Raw genomic sequence first — 23,553 nt, 5'->3', positions numbered from 1 at the left:
CCGCTTCAAAAAAGGATCGTTTTTAATCCGTTGCAGCAGAGAATAGCAGATGTTGATACGCTTAGTTAGGTGAATTTCCTTTAAGTTATGCGGAACCCAAACATCGAGCTTGCTTACGTAGCCAAGTTTCTTCAAATGGTTTTCAACCGTTGTATGCGACACACTGAGCTTCTCTGACATCTCCCGCGTTGAATAGCGCCGGTTTTCATCCAGCAAAGCCTGAATTTGTTCGTCAAAAACGGCCGATGGTCGACCAGAACGTGGGGCGTCTTTAACTCCAAAATCTCCAAGCCTGAATTTGGCAAACCAGCGCTGACATTGGCGATCACTCATGGCATCTTTACCATACACTTCGCACAATTTTTCGCGAGCTTCGACCGCTTTTTTTCCTTTTCGGAAGTAAAAAAGCAAAATATGCCGAAAATGCTCACTTTGGTCCTCCATGTTTAATTTGCTATAGCTTCCACAAATGTTATCGAATAATTACCAAATTTTCGTCGATAGTACCTAAGACAATAAGCTTTAAAACGATACTAAAAAGTGTGACCCTGGTGCTCGATTAGTCGTAAATAAATTAGATTAAAAACGATTACTAAAAAAAACGACATGACTTTCTTGCCCACCCAATATAAAATTATAAACTTATCTTTTTTTAAGAGTATGCTATTTACCTAAAATTTAAAATGTATACCTTTGTTCCTGGTTTTAAATCAAATTTATAAAATCGGTCCAATGTGCACTAGCTAAAATGTAAACATTTTATTGTTTCCAGTTTCGATCTTACATACTTTTTTAATCTAGATTTTTACGGTTCTCATGAATTTTCTGTTAACTTTTTGCTGTTTTAATTTTAGTTTAAAAATGTGTTAAATCTAACTTGTATTCTAGCTTGCACTTTTTTTTTTGGGAATTGAAAGATACAGTCGAACTTCGATAACACAGACCACCAACCGCCACAAAAAAAATTGAAGTTATGGAGACTGGGGGTGGTTAATGTGTAGACTTGATTTGACGTGTGTATCTAAAATTTACGTTGCCAATAAAACTAGTTCGACTTATAGAGACTTCGAGCTAGGAAAGGTTGAGTTATTGAAGCTTGACTGTAGTGATATATTTTTCTTTCGTATTCATGAATATTTGCGATCCTTTCTCTCTGAAAACTATACTCTTTTGAAATATCTATGTTTAACGCTCTTTATATTCGGCTTTCGTTGCTTTTGACACTCTTTTTTTTCATTTAAAAATAGTTAACTTTATACTTGTGTTTAACATTATCATACAATTTTAGCTTATGTTTTTTTCAAATTATGTTAGCTTCTTTAAAGATAAGTTATGCTCGTTCGCCTTAAAGTCCAGTACTCAGATAGAAAAACATGTTTGCTAGCGAAAAAGTAGTCCCACTTTTTTTTAGACCCTTTTAAAGTGTGAAAATTAATTTAGAAAATCAATCCGCAATTTATCACTGGAGGAAAACTCTGGCTGAAACAGGCATATAAGCGATACAAATATCTGCAGAGCCTACAAATGCTATAGTCGCCGATAAATTTTTCCATTTTACGAAGGCGAATTTCAAGATTCTAGAATTGGCTGAAGTTGATTGGACTCCTAATTGGCTACACTACCATTTATATAGCTTTACTCATGCTCTAACTTTCTACAAACCCTTTTGATTTCTTGATTTTGCCAATTCACTATACTCGGATAAAATTATTTTGGCGCCTATTATTGAAGCACCCGTTAATATTGAAGCACCGTTTAACCGCTGAGGAATCAGCAGGAAAGACTTGACGAAAATGGGTGTGATATAGTTATTGGCATCTATTATTTATATAGTTTTTTTTTGTCTTTTCTAATGGCTAGCAAATATTTTCCCATTTTCTGTGTACTGCGCATATCTTCTTAAAATGCATTCAGTGTTTATCTGTATACGAAATGTCATGTTTCGTTTTTGCTTATTTGCAGAGTGCAATTCGTTAAATTTAGCAAGTATTATCTTTTCAATAGTATTTTGTTTTATCACAACTGTGACCTCTGTTGTGTAACTGTGTGTTCAATTTTGACGGCTCGTTTGTATATATGAATTTATTGTGCGATCATTTCAGTTAAATGACATTCTTGTATTGAAGTGTAGTTTCTTACTCCGGAACAATTTCACTATTCACTTTTATATTCGTTCAATTTGCATTTGTTGTGGCTTTGTTTTATATCATAGCAACACATTTGTATAAAGTTCTTCTTTTTATTCAAAATTGAATAGCATGGGAAGAGAGAACGAAAGGTAAAATAATAAATCAAATAAATGAAAAAGAACAGCAAAATCTTTTGAATGTTGCATACAGACCATTTAAATACTAATTGTTTGCTCTTTTTCCCTTTTTTAACAATAGTGTGAAGCTGTATACATATGTATATCCTTAAATGTCATTCTCAAGTCGGTTAAATGTTTTGGCGCTCCTCGATTGAATATAGAGGGAGGTGGATTGCATCTACGAGCGCTTCGCGATTTGGATTTAGAAACCTCTGCTTTGTATCTAATGGGCAAATGAAAATGTACACGGCAACGTACATTTATGCCCAGAAAGTTATTGTATTATCCCGACTTTTTTTATTTGGTTTGGTTTTTTTTTTTTTGCTTTCTTTTCTTATTTTTATACAAAATGCATTCACATACGTACATACGTTACTATCTCAATTCATTATAATATTTTATAACCATCAGACACATCTTTAAAATATATAAAAATGTTAAATAGCAAAACTCTTTGACTGTCAAAGTATTTCAGTTTGAAAAGCTTAGGTTCGGGTTGTTGAATTCATTTTGTTCTTTGTTCCTAATATTTTTGATTGGCTTCATGTTTCATATACTTCACAATAAACCACAAACTCCTGTGGCCTGTCACTATTTGCTCCATTTATTTCCCCTTCGCCGCATTTCCGCTTACGGGAACTGCAATGAAAGTCACATTGTTACTGCGCTTGTCGGAAAATTGGAAAAACTCTCAGAACCAGGACTTACAATGAAATGTGGTGCTGAAAACAGTACAGCAAGGGTTGCGATAATAGTAAACAAAGTGAAAATAATAAGGCACAAACGATCGACGACCATGGCTGCAAACTTCCAATCTCGTGTTATGTCGCTTGTCTCGTCTTCTTTTTTTAGCTGGAAAAATGGAAAAAGCAATGAAAGTGTTGATTTTATAAAGGTTTCTCCTCTTTTTCTACGAAGATGCCACACTGGAGTTTTAAAATCACTTATAAAGATGTCTGAAAGTATGCAACAAGTAAAACGTATTACAAGAGAAGACATTCAGTTTTTTACTGCATACTTTTAGACATTTTTGAAAATCTTTTCAAAGAACCCTTAAAATACCCTCTAACTAACCGAATAAATTCGTGTGCATTATATCCTATAAATGTGTATGTAATTCACCTGCTCCGTTATCCAACGCAGTTCCTTAAGGATCAGCGCCAGTTCGTATTCCGCAGATGAAGTCAGACAGGTGTGCGAAATGGCTTCGTGCAATCGCCCATCGACCACGGGGCCAGCCGGACCCACTGGTCCCACGCTGCCGTCGTCCCCTTGCCTATGGATAAACTACTTTTAAGACACTTATCATAGGCCATAAACTGTTCTTACTCCATAATAAGTAGAAAGTGCTACTTGTTACCTAATTACGGTATGCCTCACATATTTAATTTGTGTCTCTATGTACCCATTATACCTTATTCCGAATGCTTAGATTGTGGTATTGTACCCACCTGTACATCGTTCTGTAATAAGTTGGCTGGTGAGGCAAAGTCGCACTGGCACACCGATGATTGCATCGGAAATCATCGTCTATATCGAGGACGTTGGCCAGCAGAGACTTGGAGGATCTGTTCGGAGTTGGATTAGAACATTTGTTTAAAAGGGATTTTAGTAACTCCAAGAAGGCGTGAGGGCTTCTAAAAATCTAGATGCATACAGGGGTGCTACAGAAATCAATGCGATGTTTGAAATCACTTCTAAAGGTGTCTAAAAGTATGCAGGGAAAAATGTAGTATTTGTACAATATCGTAGCATGCTTTTGGACACCATTTCAAAAAATTTCAAAGAACCCTGATGATTTCCTTTAAAGCCCCCGCGAGACTGCCCTTGTTTACCTCTCCTTGAGCTCAACATTTTGTATCTGTTGCTTTTTCTCGCCAGAATTAGATGAACTCGATGATGAGGGCGGCGGCGGACATTCGTAGCCAACCTGTCCGGGTCTTTGCATGCGCAATATGCAAGGTAACCAATAAAGGAATATTACTCTTATCTGTGTGTGCGAGTTCGACAGAGAGACGGAGTGTAGTTGGGTAATGCGTTTAAAAATAATAGCAATACGAATTTTTAGTATTTTTTTTATTATGAAGGCCGTTTAGGTTTATGTTTTTTTTTTAGTTCATGATAAGTGTTAATTTTTTTTATCGTCGTTATCTCAGGTGGGTTTTGTTTTTATTTTTTTTTGTGTTTTGTAGTGACACGTTAGTGACAAAATTTTATTAGAAAATTTTGTTGAGTTAGCATGATAACGATGGATGAACAGAATGAAAGTTTTTTTTAGTTTGAAGATTATTTATCAGTTCCTCGTATAAGTATTAATCGATAGTTCGTTTAATACATAGATCGTTGTTTGGTATTTGTGATTTTTTTCGATTATGAGTATGTACGATTGGTTTTTTGTTGTATAGGTTAGTTCGACACGTGCAATTGTCGTCGTTGTTGTTGTGGTCGCCATGTTGATATTTGAATTTTTTAATGTTTTTTTTTTTGGTTTGTTAAATAGTTAAAGTAACAGAGAGAGATAGAGAGATACACATGTAGAAAGAGGAAGATATATATATATATATATAGAGAGAAACAATTGAAGAGGCAATTGAGTTGAGTTATTTGCGTTGAAAGTAGTTGAGTTGCCGGTTTGCGTAGTTGTAGTTGTTGGCCAGAGTTTTTGTTGAAAAATAAACATTTTTGTGTGATTATTGATGCTGTTGTTGGTAGACGATTTCTTAAGTATGTAAGTTAGAATGTGTATATGTATGAATGAAATAAAACAATAAACAAGGAAATCAAGGAGTATGAATGAAATGGATCTAAACGTTTGCAAAACATCATATTTAGTATTTTTGATGGTAGAATCAATATCAATATTCATAGTAACTAATAATGGAAAAAAATTGCTAAGTAAACAGTTTGGAATTGATTTGCGATTTTCGAGAACTTCCCTCATTATTATTTCATGATCTACATTTCAATGACTTTCTTTAGTGAAATTTATGGAACTTTTTCTAAAAGCCCTTGAGGAAGTTAATTGAAGAATTTATTTTGTAGGTTGGTTGGATGAGCAAGATTTTCTTAACGAGGTATAAATGCTTAAGAGTTTTAAACCAATCGATTTTCATGCTTATAGATGTTCTGAATATATTGATTACTTACAATTTTTTTGTTATTAATTCAAATCTATTTTTGATCGACTTACAAAAAAGTGCAACATACCCATCTCCGGAAATACTTATTTTTATAAATCATTGTTATTGAAAAAAAAAAGAATTTTTGTCAAAAGTTCTCTAAGAAGATGTATATATAAGTATATATTCTTGATCACAATCAACAGACGAGTGAATTTAAGGCAGTTCTTTCTGAAGAATTTATTATCAGGAAGGCCTCGATCAGCCAAGTTCTGACAAAGTAATCCTGTAAAGTAAAGTATACAAATGCTTGAAAGGTACATGAATAATATAAAAATATTTATTTAAAATGAGTGGTTTGACAAAGTGGCGCATTAAGAAGAAATTAAATATTAACCTAATAATTGTATGTTAGTTTATAAAATTTGAAAACAAGAGATGGTGATAGACAGAGAATGAGAAGAACACATTGATTTTGATAAACAAAAGTCGAATAAAATGTATTGGTGGAATTTTTTAATGTTGGTATTATTTAATGTATGCAGATTTTAAAGATTGAGATAAAATGTTCCCCATAAGGAGTATGTGCTAATATATATTTCTTTCTCGCTTGAAATTAAGTTTTTAAGATTATCGATTAATAAACTGATTTTAAATTTGGAAAGCAAAATCTATACCTATGTGGAAACCGAAATTTGTTATTACTAGTTAAATACGAACATACCTGTACTTTATTTTAAAGTCAACTTCCCCTTATTAATTATTTTTGAATTCGGCCCTTAGACCTTGTATGAAGTTTTGGTTAGCTTTAAATTGAAAGTCAACAAAAATAGAGTAACCTTTTTTTTTTTTTGAAAATTTAAGTGATTCTAGAACCACTGACAAAATTGAGAAATAGTTAAATTTGGATAAACAAAATGATTAAAGGTTATTTAAAAAGAATTATTTTGTGAAGTTTATTAACAACAAAAAATTGTAAATATATTATTATATTAATTCGATAAACAAATGTTTAATCTTATGTAAATAGACTCCGCTTATAGGACCTGCTGATTTTTAAAATTTGAATTAATTAAAAGTCGAGTTTTACTAACTTAATAAAAAACGTAGTAACAACGTAGTATTTAAATTAGTATTTGTTGCTAAATTGACGATTTTAAAGTGTATTAATCGCTTTTGATTCACAATTAATTATAAATTTTTTTTAAAGAATTTTAAATAATTGAATTAAATTGTCGTAAGAGCGAAAATCGAAGTTGGTCGGATTGAAATGCCCATATAGCGATCAATATGTTTAAAACTCTTAAGTATATGGGTTTGTGTTAATCAAAGTATATGTGTGTATGGACACATTGCTGGGAAGGATCCTTTTCTTACTATTAAGGAAGTTTAGTGGGATTTTGTAGAAAACATATGTATACAGGGAATTTAATTTTGGTCTCTCATGCTTTGCTTGAGTATATCTTGCAAGTCATTGGGTGAATTGGTGTGATTGAGTTTCGGGTGTCTTAAATGAGCGAAAAATGTGGGTTAATGCAAATTTATGTTTTTATTATTGGTATCCTAGATATTTACAATTAAATTGGTTTAAAATGATTCGTTTATTTTGGTAAGCCAAAACACATTTGTAACAAACAATAAATATACAAATGTTTAGCAGTGGAATAATGCAAAAATTTGAAACAATATCAGTATGTTGTGATATAAATGTGTAGAAAGAAAATTATACATATTGTCTGTTTTTTTTTTTTTACAATGTATGAAAGTAGTAAAGTTAATTTGAATATAAAAATATTACCCATTCACTCATTTCATGCGTATCTGGATTTCTATGATGATAATTGAGGATAAGTATGGTTGACACAACTGATGAGGCCACCATAAACATAATGCAATTGAAATAAGTTCCTAGAAGGACACAAAAATTACACAAACTTGTAAAAAGTATTCGATTTGTTTACATTTTTTGTTTTCTTAACCTAGTTCCTAATCGATCACGCATAAACATTTATAAGTGTAGGTGTGTTTAAATAAGTGTTCGCTGAAGTGCTTTTTGATCGTTTTTTGTTTTTCCACCCTTCCCCATTTCTGATCACAAAAAAGTTATAGTACAAAGCTTGTGCGTCTCCACCCCTGATTTGAAAAAAAAATTAAATCAAATCCTTTTTAAATCAGTTAATAACACCTCCACCTTTATTGGGTTTGTAAAAACTAACTCAAATATGAGCTAAACTGCTACCATAGTATTTATATAATGTTTGAATTGTAGTTTTAAAGATATATATTTCTGAATTTGAGGATATATGTAATAAGCTTCTTTCACGAGTAATTTTCTTTGCCAAATATTTTTTAATGCCATGTACTACCTTTTTTTTCGAAACAGGAAAAGGTGGTGATTCACTTTCCACTAATTTAATTAGTAACTAGAAACTGAATCAGGGCTAAATATATGCTTTAAACAAAAAAGCAAAAGGCACATTTTTGTTACAGAAGAAAAAAAACACTCAAATATTAATAAAGTCCTACCCACCTGCTGCTTATATGTGTGTGTGTGTGTGTATAACCACTCTGAAATTCTCTGAGTGTCGCGGGAAAAGTAAAATGTGAAAGGACGTGAATACAAAAACAGTTTATTAAGGTCTGCCGCGGTATATTTTTAGCGGGCCCTTTAAAGCTCATTTTTGTACACATCGATAACATGCAGACAAGGGGAAAAGAAAGGAAAAGTCACTTCTGTAACATGGTAAAGGAAAGTCAAGGAGGCGAAATCGTAAACGATACTCTCGGGATAGCAAAACCTTCGCAGGGTGGGCTTTTCTTTTCCTTTGAATTAAAACTTCGGTGTGTGGGCGGAATATTAAAGAAGATTGCTCAAGAAGAAATTAACTAAAAACTTCACCACCTGACCCCCACGGCATCCATTCCATATTCCAGATCCAATAACCAAAACTCATCAGTGGCTGACATTCCCAAAATTGATTGATTCAACGAGTCCATCCAGCTTTTGAGTATCTAATCATATATAGTATCTAGTCCTAGGCTATCGCTTTCAATCTCGGGTAGAGTGATGTCAACCATTTTATTTTAATTCGTCATTAAGTGTACAACCAATTATCCGCAATCATCATTTTATTTTAAAAATCGAGATCTAATTGGTAATTTTCTTAATAGTTGAGTTTTTGTTTTATACTTATGAATATATTTAACTTGTCTGTGTTCACTTTTCATACGACTCGTTGTTTTATTGTTCTGAATCTGTTTTTTTTTATGTAAGTTAATGTGGGAATTTAGATTTGGTTGACGGCTTTTATGAGATTTATTAGAATGATATTAATACATTTTTATTGGCTTAATTTAAGCGTTTTGGATTAATATTAATGTTTAATGTCATTTTTTTGTATTATGCGCATTGATGAAAAAACAAATGTGAATGGTTTGCTAGAAAATAATGCTGTAGGTTTTTTCTACATTTCTCATTTTTTGAAGTCTACAATTTACTCGCCATATGTTATTCAAAAAGAGTAGTTTGCCATATTATATATTTTGAAGCGGCCTTATTTTTCTTTTCAAATGAGGAGTCATTTTGATGTAAGTGGTTTAAGGAACATGAGAATTAAACGCTTATGGGCGTACAATTTTGGCTAATATGTTTCTTGGGGCACACACGTTTTGCTAAGCGTATGAATTGCAAATATTCTCTCAAGATTACTTAAAAAATAATTTATTTTTCTAAAATATGCAAAAATTTGCTAAGATACAACAAAAGAATAATCGTTGGCATTTTTGTAAAATCCAAAACTTTATTTTGAGTCGAATTATCCTGAAGTTAAAAAAAATGACTGGCTTGGGATCTTTTGAAACTTATAATAGTTGGGGTTCAATACTGGGCAATTAAAAATCCTATTAAAATTTAAAACTCTTTTGGAATTCAAATTAAAAGAAAACTCAAAACAAGCAGAGCTGGAAAACCATCGATGGCACTATCAATTTTATGTTTCCCTAGACTTGCAAACAAGTGTTTGTTTTTATCCATCGTTTTTTGTTGGACCTAACATGTCTTTGGAGATTAGAAAGCTGCTAGTAAGCTTAAGTACTATAAAGTTATTGCAATTTTAAAATCATAAAAAACCCGTAATTGAGTGGAATAAAAGACTTAAAGTAAAAACTTTCGGAAGATTGATCTGTTACAAAAATGTTGTCAACCTCCAAAATTATGATACCTTTCTTAAAAAATTAAACAAGTTTTACATTTTTGGGCATGGCAAGAAACATTGAAAACACCGATGGTGCCAGACACCGAAGTTTCCCCAGCTCTTTGGGGTACTCAAGAAAATAAAAATTATATGTATTTGCCCGTACTAATCAGTATGGTTCCCAAAGGCAAATGATATTTGAGATATTGATGTAGTTTTACGGAAAAGGTTGGCAGAATTCCAATACCAGTTCATAGGATAAGCATAACATAATTGATTACTTTAATTTTTTTAAAGCAACATATATTGGTTTAACAATTTGTAGTTGTCTGGGAGAGTTATATGATATTTTTGGTGTATTTTATATACAAGTGTGAGGGAAACTCTTCTAGCCTATGGTGTATAATACTGTGAGAAGATTAGTTGGTATGAATTGCCCAAACATTGGAAACTAATACAAAAGAAGATATTTCTGTTAATGTTTTAAAACACTACTGATTTTTTTTAACAGAATAGAATAAATTAATATAAAATAGCCAACACAAAAATTTCGAAAAAAGGTAAAAAATGGTCAGTGGGAAAAATAATTTGCATTATTCTTTGCTATTATTATGTAGATCTATGGGATATCCGCCTCTAGAACATCTGTTGCCACCCTAAGGAGAGGATTTTGTTGTTTAAAAAGAAACCTAATATCTCGTTGAATTTTTGGACATGTTTAGATAAACTCGGTTGTCGTTTGAAAATATATATGTTCCATATAGGGTCAGGAACGCTTCGTCCTACTCGTTATACAAATAGTAATAATACATACGCTGTTAATGGGTTGAATCACTAATCCGTTTTTTAACCCAACCACCTTATCTCTTTTTCAGAATTAAATTAAAATATTTCCCCCTTTATAATATGTACACTTTTGGTCTTATAAACTCAAAAGTTGTTTATTTTAAACTTGATCAAAATAAGACGTAAGAGACAACATTTATATAAATACCATTTCGAATTTGGAAGCATGTATCGGATTTGAAGCTCTTAAACTGTTTGAAAACGAAACCACAACAGTAACAATAGAAATGTTATTATTAGTTAATTACTTCGTTTCAATTCGCAGTTAATATTTTGAAGGAGTATTAGCAATATTTTGTATACTCAAGGAATATGTTCATGGAAAAGGGAAGACAACATCTTAACAAAATACGACATTGTGAAATCGTCAAATCGTTTAAACGCTTATATGCTGATGTTGAATTAAATCAAGACTCATGTGCATGCTTTTTCCATGTAAACCGTCGAGATAGTCACATAACAGCTATTAGATAACGGAAAACAGCAAGCCAACAACAAACAGATCTCTCAACAAATATACCAGTCTATTTTGTAATGCAGTTTGAGAAAATTAAATTCTCTGAATATTATATGCGACTATTCAGTTGACTCTTCAAGAGTTTAAATGAAATGTAATGGTAACAACAAGATTTATTTAGCACGTGAACACCAAAGGGTGGTCGAATGATTCAGCTACTGTATGGTCATTATGGTGATACCAACACCACGAAATAAAGAAGTTATGTATATATAAAGAAATTGTCATCTAGTAATAATAAAAAATTCACCTGTCAAAATTAGCTGTAGGATTGGCTTTTATTTCTAAATGAATAAATTGTGCCCAACTGACCTTGTATTACTACTCCAGGACGACGTTACTTTAAACATTTTTTAAAGAGTAAAACTAAAATTATATTAAGAAAAACAATGAATTCAAAGTTTCTAAATGGACAATACTCCTAAAAAAAAATTTGAACTACCTATCGAGCATTATGTCGGTACTAATGTTGTGCACGAATATACATCTATGTAGTGTATTCATATGCCGATAAAAATATGATAAATCGGCTGACTTACCCCTTCAATGTTGTGCAACAAGAGGTATATCAATTGAAACTTGATTATAGGTTTTATTTTCAATCAAAACACATGTATATATTCGTGCACTATAATGGTATAATGGTAGATTGGATACTAAAAGGCACTTAAAAGCTTTTTATTTTGGAATAATAATAAGAAATAAAATGTCAAGCATAATAATTAAAAACAAGAGAAAACGCTATAGTCGATGGCCTCGACTATTAGATACCCGTTACTCAGCTTTAGGGAGTGTGCGAGGGATGGAGATACGCTTAAAACACACCTAGCCTATAGCGCCACCTATCTTCTTCTTAGCGCCATTTGGCCTACAGCGCCAGTTAGCTTTGTGGAGTATTAGTGAAAACAGCTTATTTGCTGCATGTGGTGTGCAATCTAAATTGAATGCAAAATATTGATTATTATTTGGCTATAACTTTTTTATGACTGGTCTGATTTTGAGCATGAATACAGGTATTGATAATAAGAACGAACTGATTTTTTAAAAAATCTTGAAAAATTTGGGCGCTAGACGGGTGTTATAGTCGTTCGTGTGAGTTAGAGTGGTCGTGGCACCCTGGTGAAAGCAACTTTTCGAGATCTCAGCGTTCATACGGACAGGCGGACATGGCTAGATCTACTGAACTAGTGATCCTGATTAAGAATATGTATGCTTTACGGGGTCGGAAACGCTTTCTTCTACCTGTTACATACTTTCCGACGAATCTAGTTACCCTTTTACTCCTCAAGTAACGGGTATAAAAATAGAATTGATGACTTTTCATACTAAGGTTTCATTGTATTTCATTTCATTTAATTTCTCTCTTTGATGTACTTGCCCTGATTTATGTTGATGCCTATAACCTTAATCCCGTTCAAGTTTATTCATACTTTCTAAGGTGGAACAAGATGATCTTTTTTTTGGCAAACTTAAAGTTGTTTAACGAAAAGTTGCGGAACAGTTGGCCAACGTTAGACAAATAAATATACTTTAAAAGGTTACAGAAAAGTTAATGTATGTGGAAATTCTGCCACCTTAATCGTTGTGAACTCTGCTTCTTTTGTAAAAATCCGTTCCTTTTTCAGTTTTCAGTTAGTAGAGGTAAATAGATCATTTTCTGGCGCAGATGGATAGAACAAAAGTAAAAAACCTTAATTTGTAACTGTGTACTCCTTTTTTTCGTGTTTCTAATATACATATATAAGTGTGAGTGATTATGTATTTGGGGTGTATTTGCGTGGCTTAGAAGGGTAAGAAAGGGTTAAATTGATTTCGTTTTGTAGAAACCAATTTCCCTCAGTCCGATGCTTGACGTATGGAAAAGTCAGGCGGGCATTTGTGTTCCTTCATGCCAACAAGAACATTTTTTCGCATACATTATGTGGTAGTGGTCCTTGGGAAATCTCACTGGCGAAAACCAAAACTGAAAAATGATTAGTTAATACCAAATCTAAAACCGAAACTATGATTTAAAAAAAACAAAAAATAAATAAATTTGTCAGATTTGAAAAAGACTGTATGAAATCCATAAGGGAATAATCCATTTGTTTAAGAAAATTTCTTGTTCAAATACAAAGGAACTAAATACAAAGTTCAGTACTAGAAAGTTTAAAAAAACATAATACCGTTGACTTCAAAAAGCAGACATAAAACGAAAACTCCCCTCTAAAAAGTTCTATCTCCGCTGCATACAAACGTTATACAAATATTGAAATTTGTGAAAATTAATATTTTAATTTGTAAAATTGTGTATTTGAGTTGTTAATATTAAATTTTTTATTTTTGTTTGTTTCACTTTGATTGTTCGGACTTTGCATTGTAAATAGCAGTATACATTGAAAAACAGTTAGTAATATGTGACAAAATGTGCAGGAATAAGACGTACAATATAAAATGTGTCTGTTAGGTGTCATGCAGAGAAAATTAAAAAAGTTCAACAATAGATTAGTACTAAGCTCCATAAATCCGTACGAGCTTGTGAATAGAAGGAAACAGAAAATATATTGCATGTTAAGCTGTTTTTCCAGAATTATGTTTACTTGTAGCTGCTACACTTGTGTTTTATTATTTATACATGTGTAACCCATCGGGTATATGTATTAAAAATAGCGAATCTCTTGTACTCAAATGAAAAGCCCATCAAAGACATTTTCGCTATTGAAAGCAGTTTATTGTGCATGAGTGATTAAAACTAGGGCACTATTTTGTCTCTTTATTTCAAAATCGTGGTAACCCTAATTGGTTAAGTAAAAATAAATATAAGAAAACAAAATAATAAATTAAATATTTAATTCTATTTAATGATGAACCTAAGCAAAGGTGCAAAATAATTTTAGTCAGGACTCTAAATCAGTTAAGAGAAGGTGGTCCTTATAATAGATAACAATAAACCTAATTTTTGCTAGAGAGTGGACGTCTTTGATAAACAAAAACTAGTAATCCTTAAATACCAATCTTCAATTGAAAATAACTGTTTTCTAACTGAAAAATTGAGTACCGGCAATAAACATCTATCATCAATTTGTGGAACCTATCAAACCTATTAACGAACCATGCCAAAAACAACATGCTACTTCGATATTAAAAAAATGTTCATGCCTGTATGAGTGGTATGTACTTATGCTTGTGCTTTGTAAGGTTTATTTTTTTATTTTTAAAGGGATAACACGATGATTATGATTTTTATTTTGGGAAGCTAAATTTTAGCCCTTTATGTGTGCCCCAATTCACAAAGATATAATTTCTTGATAAGAAAGGCAATAGATAAAATTAGTGGTGTATTTTTTCATTTTTTTTGTATAGAACGTTGAGACGCCAAAGCTGTGCGGAAAGAAGATTCTTGGATGATTGCTGAATGAGTTGAGAGTGCGTTAGTTTAGTAGAAACTTAGTCGTAGACGTAGATTTGGGATGGTAGTGGGCCGGAGTTTTGGCCACGATCTACTTACCGAGCAGCGGCACCGCATCAGAGGTCGCCGGCATTGTTTCCGCCACCATGTTAAGGAAGACTGTAAGCGATAATAAAATTGTGACTCCTGAAATGGATTTATTTCGGAAAGTCACACATGTGGAAGAGTCGATTCGATAACAAGTATGTAGAGTAATTTGCAGGACGAACAGAAGCGGCATGGAATTAAGATTGAAGTTAATTTTATTAGTCATTTTGTTGTAGCTTTTCTCCCATGATATTTACACATAAAATACGTGCACTATTACGATTACGGTAACAAAATCTTATTGTATGAACCAGTGATCCTGCTGATTCCGCTCCTTACGGTCCTGCAGGTCCAATGCATTTGGCCAGGATTGTCTGTCGCTTCCATTATCACTTTCTTTGTTGCCTTCAATAAAAAACTACTACCGTATTTTCTGCACTGAACCTCAACCCCCCTTAGGAATATGAGATTTACAAGCTTTAAGTACGCGTTCGGGTTTGAAGATCCCTTTGATACTCAGTACACGATTATAAATATAATATTTGTTTTAAGTGGAGGAAAACTGACCTGATAAAGTCAATAATAAACAAATTTAAAAAAGTGATCAATTTCGATTAAATTTACTCTGGATTCAAATATTATAGATATGTATGTATATATTACCCGATCAGAATCATTTCCTTACTTCTGTCACATATATTATCACAAATATTATATATATACGGCTTCCGAGTTTAGCAAATAAACAGGTTAAATCAAACATTTTCCCACTGCCTGAAGTTTTGCTTTACTAGCATAGAGTAACAATCTAAGACAGGAACATTGGAAAAGAAATCTGTTCAGCATTTTTAAGTGGCTAGAATGAGTTGCAGAGCATGCAAAAGATCTACATTAAATTCCAATAGATACACTCGAGATGCATTAGCATGTCTAAAAACAAAAGCAAACAAGAAGGTAAAAGAAGGTAGCATTTTAATTTGCATAATCTTTTGACTACTAGGTAAAAAGTTTCATTTCGTTCTAAACTTGAATCAGTTGTATATTTTAATTTAATTTAGTTTTATATTCGTGAACACAGAGATAGAAGGGCATAGAAGGGAAATCAGGCCAGAATAACTGGACGACACTTACCAAGCGAAAGCTTTTCACCAGAATCTGGTGGCAGTGTAAACCCTAGCAGTGCCATTGAGGCAATCAGTACGCACGGCACAATCAGATTGAAAAAATAGTACAATGTTTTGCGTCTTATCAAAATGGCGAATGTTATGTCAATATAAGGTTCTGGGCAGCAATTATAGTAGATTTCATTTCGTTTACCGGGCACACCTGTTAGTTGGGTTGGGTAGGTTTTGAGTTTGGTATAGTTTGAACAAGTGGTTTTTTCAAAATGACATATGAGATTAGTGGATGGAGTAGAGAAGAAAATATTAATTTTCTAATTAATAAATCATGTTTAACTATCATTGGTCTTAAATGAACACATCATATGACATTTAGGAGAGTATCACTTTCTTGAAATTGTCTAAACTCACCTAACAAGTCCCATTCGCCATTTGTTATAAAGCTAGAAATATCTCCTCCTGCTTCGTCTTGTAATTGTAAGTCCAACTGCAAAAGAGAATACAATTAAAAGTTTTTAATTAGAAAAAAACCGTGTTTTTAAACTCAACATAGTTTTAAATGAAATAAAGAATTTTTTTATTTACCTGAAAACCATCGTAGGTCCACGAACCAAACTTCATCTCACATCTTTGATCATCAAATGGAAACCACGTAATATCGATCTTACATGTTGATTTGAATATGCCTGGAGGTACGTACAGACAGCTTCCATTGTTGCGCACCACTACATTTGTGGCATACGTTCCATCAAACCCCTCATCCGCACTAGAAAAGACAAGAATAAAGGCTAGATACTAAAAAGTACTTATGCAGTGAATAGTTTTCTTGGGAATAAAAAAACAAGACTTATACGTCTATATTAACAACCTGATTACCTATTGTACATTAGAACATCCGGTTTCCATAAGCGATGTGGTGGAATTCGAAGATCGCGTACACCGCCGAATTCACTGGAATTCCATCGAAGATTCATGTCATTCCATTCCTACGGAAACCATAACAGAACAATTGCTAAAAATTCAATTTTTACCAAACGGATGCCCGAGTTTGATTAAAGTATAGGACACATATCGCAAATAGCAGCTGCACATATAACATAGTTAAGTGTAAACATACCAATTTGAGCCAAATATTTGTAATTAGCAGTTGGTTCTTTTCATCCTAAAAAGAAAAAAGCGAAAAGATTAGCGAAAATGCTCTTAAGAGATCTAAATCTATTTTATTTCTATCTTGATGTAGTCATGTAATTATAAGAATAACAAAATCCTTCTCTATCTATGCAAACTGTGAATGCTGTAAGGAAACTACCATAAAACCTCGGTAGTATGAAAATGCGTATCCTAGTCTGTACATACCACATCTATAATCTGCATGAGTGTTAGTCCGAAGCTCAGTTGCAATGGATCGGATTCGTTGACCACCGGACGTTCTAAGCTGTTGTAGTTGTCCAGGAGGGCGTGGAGCAGACGCTTTTCATGGGGTCCAGCCGTACAAGCTAAATGTATATAGAGGTTAAAAAGTAAGGGCCAAAGACTCTGTGAGTTTTTTCGGAAGTGAAAACTAAAACGGGTCTAGGAAATTGGCATTTGAAATGAGGAAAACATCTAATTAGCATGGAGGGACCCTTACCCGGTATCATAATTAGAAGTCCCAGGCCATAAACCAGCATTTTACCACCGTTAGCTGGGGCTTCCGGCAATGTGTGCGGCTGTGGGAAGCTCATGTTTGTTTCCTGACTGGAGCAGAATGGATTGTCCAACCGACTACGTGATTGCTTCTTCATATCTCTTACTTAACCCTTGGAATCCGATAATCAGCAACAGCACCAGACTGTTGACAGATGTATGGGCACAGAAGGTAACTAGTAAGACTCAGCCTCCTTTAAGTCCAATTCCATAGTTTTGCATTTTGCTTGTGGTCCTCCATATGTTGGTTTTGTCGATAATAAAATTTCTCCGGCAACTTTTACTGCTCGCATGCAGTCGACCAACTTTTTGGAGCCATTGACTTTCTTCTAACCTAATGCTTTTCGTTAGCTTTTGGTTATTGATTTATTTCTCATATTGCTTCGCCTCGCAATTGGTTTCGCTCTATTGTGTGTTCCTTAGCTCTGATTGTAAATTCCTTTCTTATTTGCAACAATATCAAAATATATTTACACGGCGATCCATATTCTACAGGCTGCAACATACGAACAATTTTTTTCATTGCAATTAGTAGAACAGCAATATATTATTAGATAATGCTAAGATTAGGATAATGTATAAAAAATAAGCCCTATATGTTCCTTGTTTTCTGGTCTTTAACTAAATGTCTAATATGTGCTAGAAGGGATAAATGTCCCATTTGTATCTCCAAACAGCTTAAATTGTTGTGCTATCAGCAGATGAAAGCAGTAACAGCAAAAATTATGAAAACCCAAGTTGTAGACAACGCCTATAGTTTTCAAATTGGTAAGCAGTTTACAAAGATAATAAATAGGAGATTTAATTTTAAAATGTCACGTTTATTAAAATATCTAGACAATATTATTTGGTATCCTATAAGTATTCAGTTTTAGCAACTTTTATCTCTCTCATTCGCTCATATTTTCGGCATCCACTTTGTATTAAAGTCATTCAGGAAGGATCACGGATGCGGATAGGCCACATCCTATTGCCCTGATTACTTTTTGTTCTTCCACGTCTGAAACAAACATGCTAGTTAGTACAGGATAAGCATGTAAACGTTAGTGCTTAGTGATTTAGTTTGCTTATTAAATGTAATTGAATTGTTTTCCAGGTCTTATAATAAAGTGCAGTATTAAACAAGAGCAAGTGAACATGCGAAGATATAAAAAACAAAAATAACTACAACAAGAGATGTTACTTTATTATAATAAAAAAAATAAAAATTATAAATTATAATTATATAAAAAATTATTTTTATATCCAATAACATTTATAATAATTACCCATGAATTTATTTTCTATTGCCTCCCTCGACCTCATTTGATACCGAAAAAATTAATTTTTTAATTAGACCTCAAAAAGTTTCTCTAAAAATGAACACGCAAAAAAAAGTAGATAGGTCCTAAAAAATTAAATTTAAATCACAATATTAACCTGTTCTATTTCAAATCCTAAATTTCAAGGAGCATTCTAAAATTTTGTGGTAATAAGATATTATCTTTACATGAACAGCATTGACTTACTTTTAATGCAAATTTGTTGCCAATTTATTGCGTTTTTTTTAAGATGTTCCACTCTGAACTCCACTCATTTTTTGAAGTGATAGTAAAATACAGATAACAGTGCAAAAATTTTCTGGATCGGGTGAAACGTTTCTTGCAAATTGGATTAAATTCCTTTGACCGACTTACACGATTGAAACAAGTTGCATTTAAACTAAATAGTGAAAATAATTTATTCAATAAACTTGTATAGGGAAAAGTTATTCGAGTATCGGGCAACTAATTAATATGAGCTAACTAAGCTGGTGAACAGAAAGTATAATTTATCAATGCCAGAATAATACGTTCCCATTTGTGTAAGGCAGCGGAGTGAATCAATAACCCATAGAATGCAATCTGAACATTTAGAATCCTAATTTTCCCCTTAAGTTGTTACACCATTGCCGAGTTGTTGATGTTACACCATATAATTAGAACGCTACGACAATTTAAAATTACTAAATTTTAAAGTAAAACATTTAAAGTTCGATAAAAATTGGTAGACTATTATCTTGTAAGTAAAAGAGTATAAAATCGGGGATGAGTCAGATTTTCTTTCAACCAAACTACAGCTGTTTCTGTATGTACTTAGTATTGCATAAATGTAATCCTTTTTTTTTAAATCCTGAGTTGACCTTATATAAATGAATGAAAACTCTGTACTGAATAGCAAATTGTGAAATGCTAAATTTATTTGATAACATCTTATAATTTCACAGGGCTTACGGGCTGTAAAAATCCAGCAAGGGTCCATTATAATTTGGGTCTGGCCAGCTGGTCCCAAGTGAGTGCCGCAATAATAACCCTGTCCCCTCGATGAAGTCCCCTTGGGATATGTACGTTTGGCTGGCTAAAACGGAAACGCTGTCTTCTGCTGATGAGCTAAGCCTTCCCCTTCTCTCAAAATGAGGAATGTTGTATCAATTTGAAATAAAATTGCTCACATCTACCTACATTTTCATGGAATTTTTAATTTTTAATGAAAGAGGAGTAGATTGAGTTTGCTCTGACTCATTGAAATCCAAGTGAAAGTTTCATAAATCTGATCAAAAAAATATTTTTCACTTGAAATTGTAAGCATGTTTTTGGAGCTCACTTGTAAAAATAATTTGATACACGGAATTTTTTTTACATTTCATGTATTGTAAAATGAAATATATCATGAGATAAAGTCCAATAATTTCTGGAATCCCGTCAAGAAAAATTAGAATGAAAATGATCAATCTATAAAATATATTATTTCTATTATCCATTTGTACATATATACTTTTATAGTTAATAATTATAATTATCAAAGCAAAGCAACACTCGGCATAAGTACATTTGCGTATGAAATCTATATGACTACAAATGGAAAATACTAAAATAGGATTTATTCTATCACTTACCTTAAACTTTTTAATTGGGTTTAACTTGCACATTAAAGTGGAAAAAATACATGGTATTAATATCCAACCCAAAACTCTCGAATTTTATTTAAAAAAAATCAATTTACATAATTTTATATATTTCATCTAGCTGTTATTCATTTAAAATTGAAATTTGCTAATGTTTAAATGCTGGTCAAAATCTATGTTACTTTTTTAAGAGATGGAAAGTTGGCAAAGTAAATTTCCTTTTGGTTTTTCAAAGTATCAATTGTTGTTTTTGTGCTCTGAAAATGAATAACAGCCACGAATTGCACTTGAGCTTTGGTGTTTTTATACCCGCTACTCGTGGAGAAAAAGTAACAGGTAGAAGCAAGCGATTCGACTCTATCAGAGTGTCCCAGAAACCTCCGACGATTTTCGTGACGGTTGATTGGAAATCCGAACGAAACTTATAGTTGCCCCCATAAATTATGGGGTCATAACCTTAAGAAAATAAAGGCAAACCAAAGTTTATATGACCTCGCAATCATAACAAAAATATATAGACCTAAATGGAAATATATATTTGACCATTTATTTATTATTATGCATTGTTTTGTACATTTTCCTTTAATATCTACGCTATATGAAAAGTTCTCCACTACTTCGTTGCTAACTTCTAACTAACATTTTAAATAGTTTTTCTTAAATATTATTTCGCGCGAAAAAATTAATTATTGCTTCGCATTTTGAAAGCTGCATGTTGAACTCTCTGCCATATGTGGTCCTCAAATATAATCCAATTGCTTGGTGGGCGTTATTCGCGAAAAAGTATTAATTGCACACTTTTTAATAATATGTATTGTGAAGGAATATATGTTTATTGCCTTCAACAATAAAACTATGAAAAGAAGGAAAAGCAATATTATTCCTTAAAAAAAATTTAATAGATTTGTTGCACTCCATGCTCCATAAAGACATAAATGGTTTTTCTGAGTAAAACTTTGATAATTTCAGAGATATCCTTTATCACAGTTATCACAGACAGTGATAAGAAACTTTTCTTCAGTACTCACCAGTCATAATGTATGCACAGATTTAAAAATATTGTATAGCTCCATTGCAACTAATTTCCCTTTTTTTCCTCTTATAGCACTTGACCAAGGCACCTGCAATAGCTTGGCCAAAAAGTTCGCTTCAAAAACACTAAGACGAATGATTATTTTTTGCAAAATTTATGTAAAATAAATTGGAGATAGCAATGCTGCTGGCTTTGCACTATGTATTGGTAAGTGTTTTTATAATATTATTACTGACCGCTTGCTCAAGGAACTTTACACAGACCCCAAAAAACTTGGGAGGCACTAAACTTGAACGGGAAAAAAAAACAACAAATATTACATATATATACACCTTTAAAAAAAGTTGATCGCCCTCCGATGATGATGATTGATGGGGATTTCATGGCGCGCTTAAAGGTTTCTCACAGATTTCACATTCCATACTAATTTCGCACATTTTCTGCGCTTTTGTTTGTGTGCAGAGCAGGGATATTCTTGGGTTTTGTATCTTTTTGGCACACCAGGAGACGGGACTTGCTCGACCGATTCGCTCACGACCACGCACTCGACTGAATGTGGATGTGATAGCGATACCGCAGAAAGTATCCAAGTATACCCAGCTAGCACAACAGCATTTCCACACGAAACGTGCTCGACTTTCCAACTGCAACTGATGGCTGACTCCGAAGCGACACGTGGCCCTACATCGTGCCGGTCCTGTGACCTTAAACGACGGCTAACAGGGGTCCTTCGGGGTCCCTCGTAGCCCCTCGTAACCCCTCGCAGTCCCTCGTAACCCTCGGCATCCGTCGGCCCCTACTGTTAGCTCGAGATACATTTCGAAATGGCCAGAACAGTACCGCGCACGCCTTGCCGGAATGCGAATGTTATGAAAAGTAAACAAATAGGGTCGTGTGTACAACTGACTTTTGTTGATATATGTTAAGGATGCACTGGAGGACACCACGTGGTCTTCTGTCCAGAGTGTCCAAAGCAGATTCGTTTGTTGTCATCCCGCTGCCAATGGAAATGGTGGGAATGCCAATGGAAACGTTGTCCCCTTGTGAGCAGGCAAAATATCTGTTGCTAGAAATTATAATAAAAAAATGTAATTAAACGAAAGTCAAGTGATCAATCAGGTAGCTTAGAGGGGAATAGTTAGTTCTTCCCAGTCAAGAACAGAATAACCTAACATCATCCATGATTCGTCAGGTGGAAAGTCAATTTTCTGTCAACGCTTTAAGAAAAGAGAAAAGACATAGTTGTGTGAAACTGGTACTGGTACACATAGGAAACTCAGACACATTCAAGACTCTTCGATTTCTGTGGCATCCCTGATAATCAACCTTACTTAATATAAAAAAATTGTTTTTTTTTAACAGCCAAATGATTAAAAAAATGCAATGCTAAATAGAAAATCATTTATACTAATTCTGAAACTTACATGTTTATATAAATGAAAATTCTAAAATTTATGGAAATGGAATCTTAATAGTAAAAAAAATAATAATTTCTGCATATTTTACTATATGAGATATTTAAGCAATCAATTAATCGAACTATCTTTCTTTAACTTTATTCAAAATTTAGTTTTGTGTATAATTTTTAACCGGGTGAAACTCAAAGAACATCATCCCCTGAAAGCTGTTATACGCACTACTCGACGCCCACAGGAATCCACATGGAAATGAATGAATATAGCACAGGTTCCACAAAAAGTTTCTTCTCCTCAAAGCTTTTGAACTTCATTGCACTCAGGAACCAAATGTATATGTCTAGCACAAGAAGCCATAATTATGTATTTCGGGGCTTTCCCCACCAACACTTCCATTCATAACGTACCATAACATAAATATTGTCCTGAATTTTCACCATACCTAACCGTATATATTATGCCATAAAACAAATGATGTCCTGATTTTACCATCTGAAAATTTTATAACTAAAATGATTTATGGAATGTTTAAACAATTGTCCCAAAAAATAAACTTAAGAAAACTTATGGGAGCTTATGCTGGAGCTTTAAACTTTGTTCTTACATCCTGCTACTTCTTACATACTTTAAGCTTACTTTAGCTTTCTAAAGTTAGTTAACTTTTTTGTGGTTGCAAACGCGGTAGAATAGAAACAAGAGCACAAGAAGAGCTTAAAAAATAGTATTTTTATTTAACCGACGTATTTACATTCGTAATGTTCTTTACTTGACTTTTACCCAACAACCTTTTTAATGCTGTAAATATTCTGTAAAGAAATGTGTGTTACTATGCCAGGATTGTCGATTAAATGTATAAAAACAGATTAACATTTTGATCCTTGCTTAAAAAAGTTTTTAAGTAGAATTTTCGAGAACCA

At 33.0% G+C, this 23,553-nt stretch overlaps 1 protein-coding gene across 9 annotated transcripts; it reads right to left on the bottom strand.

The window, feature by feature from the left end:
- Positions 1-1,305: 1,305 nt before the first annotated feature.
- Positions 1,306-21,876, bottom strand: nAChRalpha7 (nicotinic Acetylcholine Receptor alpha7). Of its 9 annotated transcripts, XM_017081503.4 has the most exons (16): positions 21,554-21,870; positions 21,217-21,346; positions 17,210-17,761; positions 16,936-17,075; positions 16,697-16,741; positions 16,456-16,565; positions 16,165-16,345; positions 15,991-16,066; positions 15,590-15,784; positions 14,471-14,557; positions 7,226-7,335; positions 4,144-4,298; positions 3,760-3,876; positions 3,431-3,584; positions 3,017-3,160; positions 1,306-2,947 (listed from the first exon to the last, which is right to left on the bottom strand). In XM_017081503.4, the coding sequence occupies exons 3-16, from the start codon at positions 17,361-17,363 to the stop codon at positions 2,939-2,941; spliced, it is 1,677 nt and encodes a 558-aa protein (XP_016936992.2). In that variant the 5' UTR covers positions 17,364-17,761; positions 21,217-21,346; positions 21,554-21,870; the 3' UTR covers positions 1,306-2,938. The 9 variants fall into 9 exon arrangements, 5 of the variants coding, with proteins under 5 accessions (XP_016936992.2, XP_016936994.2, XP_070853786.1 ...); XM_017081505.4 differs by lacking the exon at positions 21,217-21,346; XM_070997685.1 differs by lacking the exon at positions 21,554-21,870 and having other exon boundaries at positions 21,217-21,364.
- Between the last annotated feature and the right edge of the window lie 1,677 nt (positions 21,877-23,553).

The sequence above is a fragment of the Drosophila suzukii genome, chromosome X (genome assembly GCF_043229965.1).
Source record: "Drosophila suzukii chromosome X, CBGP_Dsuzu_IsoJpt1.0, whole genome shotgun sequence".
Classification (NCBI taxonomy): domain Eukaryota; kingdom Metazoa; phylum Arthropoda; class Insecta; order Diptera; family Drosophilidae; genus Drosophila; species Drosophila suzukii.
The sequence above is the reverse complement of the archived record's forward strand: the minus strand, read 5'-3'. Positions and strand labels throughout refer to the sequence as shown.